Consider the following 10,334-nt stretch of genomic DNA (forward strand, 5'->3'; position numbering starts at 1 on the left):
AGAGAGAGAGAGAGAGAGAGAGAGAGAGAGAGAGAGAGAGAGAGAGAAAGAGAACAAGAGAATGAGAATGACTGCACTCATCAGCAGGATAATGTCTGGAAATCAGTGAGTGTCATGGAAAATAACTCAAATATCCCCGATGATTTCTTTATCATCCCTTTAACTTAATTTTAAGTGCATCCCCCTTTTTATTTGTTTTGCATTTACAAGGTTTAGGGAAAAAAATCGATGCCTGTATGAAACATACTCCAGAGAAACAGAAAACATTAATAAATCATGATCACAACGCGGCTAAACTGAGAAAAAAACCTCTGCTCGCAAGATTAGTTTTTATGTATAGGACGGAAAGAGAGAGGCTCAATGTTGAAGAGAGAGAGAGAGACTGAGAGAGAGAGAGAGAGAGAAAGAGAGAAAGAGAGAGAGAGGGAGATAGAGAGGGGGGAGCGTTTTGGTTTAGCTCCGAATTGAAAAGTGGTGAGAGAATGTTAAAGTGTTGAGAGAATGTTAATGATATGCAGAGAAAATAAGGCCAGGCCAGATGAAAGTCCAGCTAAAATCTTTATAAACTCAAAGACTCTTGGAGAGGGAGGGAGGGAGGGAGGGAGGGGTGAGGATGGGGAAGTGGAGGGGGTGGGTTTGGGTAAAATTGGTCCTCATGGAGCAGAAACAAAAAGAAAAGTTAAGATTAAGAGCAGAATGTATCAAATATATTAAAAATTGACTGAAAAACAGAAGATATGTTGTATTTGTGTGCATGCAAATGCAGCTGATGCAGATTTTGAATTATATTGTTCTATATCTGATTATGTTTTTTTAGATTTATAGATTTAGAATTTTTCCATTTACATCATAATAATTAATATACGATAAAAAATCACATAAAAAGCATTAACACATACACACACACACACACACTCTTGTGTTAATTATGGACACAAAAGAAGTCTCTAATTTTAAATACATCAGGAGTGGAAGATGTGTTCAGATAATTAACTTAAGTAAAAGTAGCAACACCATACTTTAAAAATCCTAAAAGTATTAAAATAGATGTATTAGCAAACATGTGCTTAAATTATCAAAAGTACAAGTACTCATCATGCAGATGGCGGCTGTTTAGTATGTAAAATATAAATGTGAAAACTAACCAGTAACCATAGCTAAAATAAATGTATTGGAGTGGAAAGTAAATGTCTGTCATGAATGTACAGTACTTTAGTAAATGTACATTGGTTACTTTAATGCATGACATGAATCTATCGCTTTGCACACACACACAGTAGTACATTTATATACACACACAAAAGTAAACATTAGGCAGCGGAAAAAAGTATCCGTGTTCCTCGTGCTTCTTTATTGAAGGTGGAGCTCAGATTGTGATAAGTGATCTTTATTGTCCCTCTCTGCTGATTGAGCGCCAGCTAAAGTTTCCCTCCTCTCAGTCAGACAAGTACCAACACATACTGTAACTCCCACACAGAGTTTTTTTTACTGTCTTTGTGAGTCTGACTGGTTCAACGTTTGATATAAGTCAGCATAAACACACATACACACACACACACACACACACACACACACACACACACACACACACATGTGGCTCTTTTAAAACATTAATTCCCATCTCACTCCTGCTTTGCCTTGGGGTCCCATATCAACAACTCTCCTGGTTCCTGCTCCATTGCTGTGTTTTACTGCAAACCCTTCAATCTGAGTCATTATAGCCCAGGGGCAGTAATGGTATACAGTTACACCAGCAATACTCTGTAATAAAGTTTCCTTTAAAGGTAAATACCAAGGCAGAGGGGTTGTGGGTCCACATTTAACGGGCCAGGCCAGATGCCGAGAGCCAGAACAGATAATTCAAGTTTACAAGTTTACATTATCAAGTAATCCGTTTGAAAACAGCAGAGCAACATTGTCTTACATACAAATGGTTAACAAGGTGAAAGCACAGTATCACGTGTCATATTCCCCAAATCTCAGTTCTGCTGCAACAAAGAAACTCCCTTCGCCCCCAAAAGGCTCCTCGTTGAATTTCATTCTCCAGTGTTGTTGAAGTCACAGCTCCCGCCCACAGGACGATCTGATTGGACGGCGCGCCTGCTGGAATATTCAATCAGACACCTTGCCCGGGGACGTGATTGGACACAGCCGGTGCAGTTATGCAAATGAGCACCTGGTGGCGCCTGCTGGCCTCAGCTGCGGAGCCCGGACCGAGGCTGGAGCTGACGGGGATCAGATTCAGAGAGAGGCCGAGGCGAAGGGACCCTGGAGGCTGACTCGCTGAAGAAAAAAAACTAAAAAACATTCTCCCTCATTGTCGAAGAGTTTTAAAACAATATACCCTAAACGAGTGTCCAGTGACGGTCAGGCTGCGGGTTTAACATCAGCCGGTGCGCGCAGCAGTTTTCGGTTAATTTCTTGTTTTCCGAGTTTTGCCAGAGGTCGTTCACTGCGCGCAACAACTGCCCCGGAGCTGCGTTTGGATTATTCAGCGGGTTTGCGTGTTGTTCCCTAAAACACAGCTTCACTTCGTCAAACACAGACTTCGTCTCAAAGTTTGGACCGCTGTCAACGCGCACCTCTCCGTGTTCTTTTAGGTAAGTACTGACAAAACTCCTTCAAACCCTTCGCGCATTTCTTCTCCGCGCACTTTACTCCATTAAGGCTATAATAATGTTGCAGGGGGATATTTCCAGCTGTCTGTCTGTCTGTGTGTATGTCTCTGTCTGTCTGTGTGTATGTCTCTGTCTGTCTGTGTGTATGTCTGTGGCGTGGCGTCTACAAGTCTCGGCGTGAGGCGGGCACGCCAGCTCTGGACGCCGGCCACGGACTGCTGGGAAAGCGCATATGCGGTGTAACGTTGCGCACATTTGTGCGGCAGATACATTGTGGCATTTGCCTACTGCGTGGCTGAAATAATCCGCCAGTGTGTACCATGATCTACACTTTAAACTGTGCAACATCTTGCTGTACGTGGGTCCTTGGCAGCAGAGAGAACCTTTTATTCAGAGTCCTGACTTGTGCTTTTGAGACTTTTGTTTTCACACATTTATCTTCAAAATAGACTTTTTATTTATTTTCAGGTTTATTTCCAGTCTGATGGCCACAGACTTGGTTCAGGTGTCACCAGTCATGCTGTTCTTTGCAGACTGTTGAACTCATTCTTCACTGGCTTCACATTGCACCTTATTCAAACACACGAAAACCACTCACAAGTATTTCTTCTTGGCATGCAAAGCTTTTAAAACTGCAGCTGCAGCCTCGATGAATGGGGTCAGTTGAAGTGGTTAATGCTCAGACCTCCAGGCATCCAGGTGGTGGTCATCATCACACCCACCATTAACCCCCGTGACCCCACAGCACCACAGGTGACCTCCAATAAGGCCGGCCCGCTCTGGTTTCATTCAGCTCTGGTCTGTAAGTGTGGTGGTTCTTCCTTCGGGGAGCTAATCCGTCATCAGAAGCAAACCTGGAATTATGGCCGGGCGGCCTGATGCCGGAGAGCAGAAGCGTGTGTTAATACAGAAAACATTTTCAAACTCTGGAGAGGAGCTGCCAGAGGGTTAGGACTTTGAACTGAACATGCATTTTGTGTTGTTCGTGTTTTTTTTTTTTTGGTTATGAGCCAGAAGAAACGGGCGGTGAGAGTGAATTAGACATGTGGCTCAATAAATGATTCTCATCTTCTCTGTGAACGAGATGGTGCAGGGATCGAGAAAAAGACAGAAACTGCATATTTTCAGCTTCCTGCCTCACTCTGTTTGAAGGAGAGAGAGAGGTGAGATTGTGGGCGAGATTGATTGTGTTGCTGTTGCCAGCTTGTTCCTGTGTGTTCGTGCATGCCTTAGTGCCATTAACAATGGGCTTTAGTGGGTGTGCAGTGCAGCGGGCAGTCACCTCTCCCACCACATGAACACTGTAGATGTGGGTAGCTCGTTGGCCGGGGGACTGAGCAGGCAGTCCAGAGGAGGTGTAGCATTGTTGGAGTGCTGGGAGGAGGACGTGGAGGTGCCTGTGCTATTTGCCAATAGACAGAGAGGCAATAAAAGGCAATTTTGTCTCTCCCCACCCCTCCCTCTCTTCCTCTGTAGCAGGGGCATAAAGTGAGGAGGAGCCCTCAGTGTGGACACACAGTCCCTCACAGCAAACTGCCGGATCCCTATCTAATGGGCATCTAAAGTCTCCCACAGCATCCCACGAGAGCCGTTGGCCCTGCATAGCTGCTTTTTATCAGCTGTGCAGTCCAGCAGAGGAGACGCAGAATATATCTAATAACTGGATAGACCAGTTATGTGAGTATAATTGCACACGCCCACACTTGGGGGGGGGGGGGGGGGATGATTAATGATTAATTGCATAATATGATTTGTGGAGAGGTATGTACAGCGCAAAGTAATTTGTCTGACAGTGTCTGGGAAATGGCTGTTTATTTGTTTTGTTCGGTCCTTACACTCGGCAACAAAAGTCTTGGAAAGATGTTTTTTTTTTATGTACAAGATGAGAAATAATTAACGAGTTTTCTTTGCAGTTTTGCATTATTGCTGTTTGTTTGCTTGTTACAAAAAACAACACAACAGATGCACAGATACACACCAGACACACACACACACACACAGAACACAGACATAAGAAGCATTTGGTCTCCACAATGAGAAGCGAACACTGGTTTGTGTAGTCTGGTCGATCATTGACCTCAGTCTGTTGTCCTCCTATCTGCGTCATTGTTTCGACGGCGGCCATGCTTTGTGACTTTGTCTCGGTGTTTTCTGCTTGTTGACCTTTCTCAAAAGACTTGAGCAGGTGGATAGGAACCCTAAACCCAAAGACGGATCCTGCACAATAACTGAAGTGCGTGTTTGGCACAGTTGTCTGATCTTTATGGCGATGCGGCCGATGTGGCTAGTTATCCAAATAAAAGAGCACAGTGATGATGATGATGATGGCGCTCTCATCCCTAAGAACGGCCTTTTATGTGACTTCTCTCACGATGATCATGTATTGGGCAGCAACTCGGCTAAAGTCTGTGCTTGTTCGTAATTGGCTCCCGACAGACTGATCGAGGACTCAACTGTCCACCCGGTTTTCCCTAAACCAATTTCCCCTCAAGTCTAGACAGCTGTACTTTTCAATTGCATTTGTCGTATGTGTGGTCACATGCAGAGCGAGCTCGTCGAGAAACAAACTCGCGCAGTAATGGGCGGTGACACTTCAAAGCGAGACCCGGGCTGTTCTTGGTTCTTAATTTCCTCCCAGTGAATCTCCATCACTGAAGTCCTACCTTCTTTCAGATCCGGCCTCCATCCCTCCCTGACATCCAGCACACTTTTTGATCCCCTAATTGATCGATTTCTCTCTCTCTCTCTCTCTCTCTCTCTCTCTCTCTCTCTCTCTCTCTCTCTCTCTTTCTCTCTCTCTCTCTCTCTCTCTCTCTCTCTCTCTCTCTCTCTCTCTCTCTCTCTCTCTCCATGGAGCACATATTCTCCCTCTTCATATCTCCTCCTTCCCTTTGAAGCAGCACTAGATGTTTCATTTATCTTCCTCCCCCTGCTCATCCATCTCTCCCTCAGCCTCCTATCGTCCCGGTGGGTCTCCTCATTTATCTGTTTGCGCTTCCTGTCGAGGGTGCCCTGCGTAGATAACAATGTTGCTGCTTGGAAGTAAGCAAACGTGGGGTTATATTTTGGCTGCTGAAGTCTTCAAAGAGTCTGTCGCACTATCTTATCGAGGAATCTCAGGACGTCGGCTTGATGCCTCATATTAGCTCAGGAACCTGCAGAAATGCCTCTGCATATAAGCCCCAAGTGGCGGTGCTAATATAATATGTGTGTATGATATAATTCATTAAGATGAAAAGTACAGAAATGTAGAAGTTGCCAAGTAACACCTCTCTTATGTGCCATTTCTCAACTGTATTACATGTTTTTTATGACTCATAAATAATAAAGTCCTCTCACTGAAGGAGTTATCATTGCACTCCTGTAGCAATGTCTGACTTTGATGGACATTTTTAAATAAAAGGATCAAAGTTGAACCATTAGATATCGTGTTTTTTTTTTTTATTGATGCGAGTGTGTTTACCGTTATGTTGATAGCAGCTAACGTAGCCTCGAGCGTTGATGAGGAGCGAGCTACTGAAGTCTGATAATTCTCCCTCTGAAGGCTCAGACGGCTTCAAAAAAACTTTTTCCACATATGCAGCACCTGTACCTGTAAACACACTTTGATTTTGGAAAATTGATGAAATCCCCGTTTAAATCCTATGATGTTGAGTTAATGATCTCATCGGTTAAGGGTGCTAATGCTGAACCCTGTGAGCTGAAACCAACCGTGAATCCCGTGGAGTTCTTTCACACGTCTCCTCAACAACTGGCAGGTGAAGTTATCGCTTCTGGAAAAACCAGACGAACCTTATGAAAGATGGAAACTCTGTCAAACTTAAAAGCCGGTGTGCCTGCTCTGTTCTCTCCCTCAGACTCTTTCTTTCTTATCATTTTTTATTTTTTTTTCCTTCTCTTCTCCATTCGAATCCTCACACTCTGGTGCTGTTTTCGTCTTGAAGTGCGAGCACACCGTGGCTCAAAATATAACGAATAATTACTAACGGCTCCTGGCCAAGTAGGTGCTTTTGAAACCTTGTTGGAACATGGACGAAAAAATTGTGTTCAACATCAAAGGTGAATTTCTCTTTACATGTGCCTTCTCTTCATATGATGCATTTGAAATTTGTAATGAAATCCCGGCTGAGTGGGACCTATCGGTCTCTCCCTCTCAGGGGTTTGGAAAGGCATATTAGCATCAGGAAGCTGCTGTGTGATGTGCAATGTAGCTCTTTTTAGGAGGCTTTCTGCTGAGAGGGAGGAGGAGGAGGACCGCAAGTGTGATGGAGGTATCTGCCTGTGCCCGAGGCTTTCAACAGTGTGTGTGTGTGTGTGTCTGTGTGTGTGGATAGAGTTTCAGCAAAGCCCAGACTTTTATATGAATCAGGTATATCTTTGTTTCCCCACTGCAGTAGACACTAAACAGCTCAAAGACGTCTTTAAATTGTTTCTCTCTGCTCAGCGGTGATTCATTACAACGGAGGAGAAGAAGATGTGTGAGAGGGCTGGGTTGGGCATGGCTGTTTTTCTCACTTTGATTCTAAATGCTGAGTCTCAATGAAGTCATTCCTGTTTTGACCTGGTGTCTCTGGTTTCTCTTTCTGCTCTGTTCCACTCCAGACCGTCCCTGCTTCTCACCCTCCCTCCCTTTCAATAGCTGCTCGCTGGGTTGATAATTCTCACCCTCCTGCGGGCAAAGAGTCTCCTTTTGTCCCACGCTCGCTCTGTCATTCTGAGTCTTTTCGCTCGGGTTCTGGAGGGGATTTTTCACCACCACGGCATTCTTCTGTCATCCTGTATCTGGTTCAGAGGCCGTTTTCTCTCTGGCCATTGTGAGAGTCGCACTGTGCTGTCACATGCCTCCCCCTTCTCTCCTTTCACCCCATCCTCCCCTCTGCTTCTCACTTGTTCTCTGACAGGTGGCAGTGAGACTTTGCAAATTGAATTCAGGCAATTGGGCTGCGGCTTGCCGTCACACTGCAGCCCTCAGACGGCCTCGGTGTCAAACTAGAAGCGTACACTTACTCTCTGCTGTCATATTAACATGCTAATGCTGCCACGTATCTGCTAGATTCTCATTAGAATTGTTACACGCACGCTTCAGCTCGGGTCAAACTCTGAGCTAATTTTCCCCTCGGTAGTTTTCATGCAGCAGCGTGAAACTCTAACTTCTAAATTTTTAGTGTAGCAGGTGAGAAAGGTCTTTCATGAACTCACTTTCACTAGAAAGTGAAATGCCACTCCTTTCATTCCAGATGCATTATAGAGAGACAAAAAGAGCTCAGAAGAGTTAAACTACATGCACTGACTTGTATGAAGCTGCCAGCGCTGGGAACCAAAACCTTTTTTCCAGTTGCTGTCACTCAAAAACCAGTTTCCCAAAAGAACTTGTAATACACTCTCTCTTTCTGTGCACAGAGAGGACTCCGCTCTTTGATTCAGATAATGCAGCTAACGAACCGCCCACTTAGATCCCACTGATTGCCAGAGGTGCTCACAATGCCTTCGCTTGCTGTTGGTTTTATTTTTTTTGGTCTTGTGCTGGCTGTTCTTTGTCACGTTTCAGCCGTCACCTGTCATCTTTTGTTTCGTTGTAGTTCACTCTTTGCACTCTTGTGCCTTTACACCTTGTGCCTTGTGTGTTGTTACTGTTTATGTATACGATCAAGCTGATTTCCCTTTGATTGCTTCTGCAGATGCCAAGTTATTGGAGCACAATGATGCAATCCAGATGCAATATTTGTGTTTGGACTGCAGGCGTGTAGCTGTAGGCAGATTTTGGATCTACCTGGGTGCGTCTTTTTGATTTGTAGACAAACCTGCAAAGGGCACTTTTTTTTTTCTTTCTTTTTTTTTTCTCTCAAGTTCTTAATTGGCACGTAGGTTGGACAAATTTGCCGCCAAAAATTAACATTACCAGAACAAATATGCAGCATTGCTCTGAGAGCTCTGGAACATTGTGTGCAGGATGCAGAAGAGGTTCTGGATAGTCTGTACACTGCAGGAAACCATTTAGACACTTTGTTTAGGCAAGACCCAGATAATGTGTGCAATTATGGTTTTGAATAATTCTAAACATTAAGCCTGTTTTTAAAACTACTACGCAGGAAAGACCAGGAACTAACTCATGACGGGAACTGGATTGTTGTGGCCATATTTGAGATTTTAAACAGTCTGATAGATATATTGGCTGATTCATTTTTTTATATCATGTAAACCTCTTTGATAAGGATCCCTTGAATATGTTTATTAAAGATTTGTGTCCACTATATGTACTGCCCAGAACATTTTTCAGTTGAAAAGTAAACTACTTCTTACTTGTTAGTACTTGTATATCATCAATAAGGTAATGTCAGCTGATATATTGCTCTAGCTCTGAACAGTATCTCCAACAAACATGTACAATATGACCGATACCGCCTCCTACAGCCACAGACTACCCACCTCCATCGGGCTCTTAAGTAATCACCTTTTTGAACTGTCTTGGATAAATGTGAATATTCTGTGTATTATATACATTTTACATGTGTTATAAACTTGTCTATGTGTGTAGGCCACTTACACAAATCAAGTTCCGATCATGTTTCTAGAAAAGTGTGTTTCTGGCTACAAGTTGGGTGAATTGCTTTGTCTCTCCAGCTACACCAAAGGTTTGCGTGGCCGCTGTTGATGGAGGCATTCTTCATTTGCCAGACCAGCCGAGGGTAATCTGTCATCATTTGTCTCTGTCCATGCAGATATGCTGAGCAATGCTGCAACTGAGCGGCCAAGTGGACCTGCGTCCAAGTTTAAAGCAGGCAGCGAACAAGGGAGGAGATGGAAGTCTCGTGTTAGTTGTGATCGATTTCAGCTTTGTGTAGCCGTATGCCAGTTCTTTTTACCCGTTTTTCGCGCTACCCTCGAGCCTCGGCTCATGTCAACTAAAACCGTGTTAGCTTGTTAATTAGATTTGTCATGACCTGTGTTGCTGCACAGCACTACTGTGCTTTGTCTGTGTGTTTTGAACCGGGCATTTTTGGGGTGAAAGCTGAGCTGTCTTAATGAGTCATATGATGTTCAGCACAACCTAACAATTAACAGGTTTTTGTTTGTTTTACAAATCCCCCTTTCCATGCTTCCTTTGCTGTTTCATCGTGATTCACCACCTCCTTCAGTCACATGACGCACTTTCTCCTTCTCCTGTTACTGCTGTTTAATTTGTTTTTCTGACTCGGCCTTCTCCTTCAGCTCTCATGGCTCTGTTTAAGTGACTCATCCATTCTTCCCTCCTGCTTCCTCAACCTCTGGTACAACTCAGGAAGATCAGATTCCACGGCCGTGACCGGCACTTCCTTGTATAGATGAATGTTGTGACACACAGCAGTACGATTTGATGACTTATACGTGATCAATGCTATGACTAATAGCAGGGCATATCAGACTTACCCCGCAGCTTCCTGATGTATCATGGATCATTTGTTGATGTCGGTGTAGGTAATTATTAGAAGTGCACCGCCTTCATTTTCAGTTTTAAGAGCTAATGTCTCCAGACTCCCTAGATTCCATCCTCGCTGACTAAGGGGCAGTAGCTTTGTTGAGTGGAATTTTAATTTTCAACCAAAGCAAGCTAAAGAAAATTCATTCAAGATGAAAAAAGGAACCCCGTGGACAGACTGGTGCAGCCAAAAAGTTATGCCTGCCCTTCCCACTGAGCACTAGAAATAATTTCAACATTGCATGATTAATTTATTTATT

General features: G+C 43.9%; 1 protein-coding gene across 4 annotated transcripts in view; it reads left to right on the forward strand.

Annotated features, from left to right (window-relative positions):
• Positions 1–2,512: 2,512 nt before the first annotated feature.
• Positions 2,513–10,334, forward strand: part of ddr1 (discoidin domain receptor tyrosine kinase 1) — a 34,993-nt gene continuing 27,171 nt past the window's right edge. For all 4 annotated transcript variants that reach the window (XM_031852676.1, XM_031852677.1, XM_031852679.1 and 1 more), the window contains exons 1-2: positions 2,513–2,600; positions 4,095–4,295. In XM_031852676.1, the coding sequence (XP_031708536.1) occupies positions 4,294–4,295 (2 nt within the window). In that variant the 5' untranslated portion in view covers positions 2,513–2,600; positions 4,095–4,293. The remainder of the gene's footprint in view (positions 2,601–4,094; positions 4,296–10,334) is intronic.

This window comes from Anarrhichthys ocellatus, unplaced genomic scaffold (assembly GCF_004355925.1).
Source record: "Anarrhichthys ocellatus isolate YVR2014 unplaced genomic scaffold, GSC_Weel_1.0 scaffold13, whole genome shotgun sequence".
Lineage (NCBI taxonomy): Eukaryota > Metazoa > Chordata > Actinopteri > Perciformes > Anarhichadidae > Anarrhichthys > Anarrhichthys ocellatus.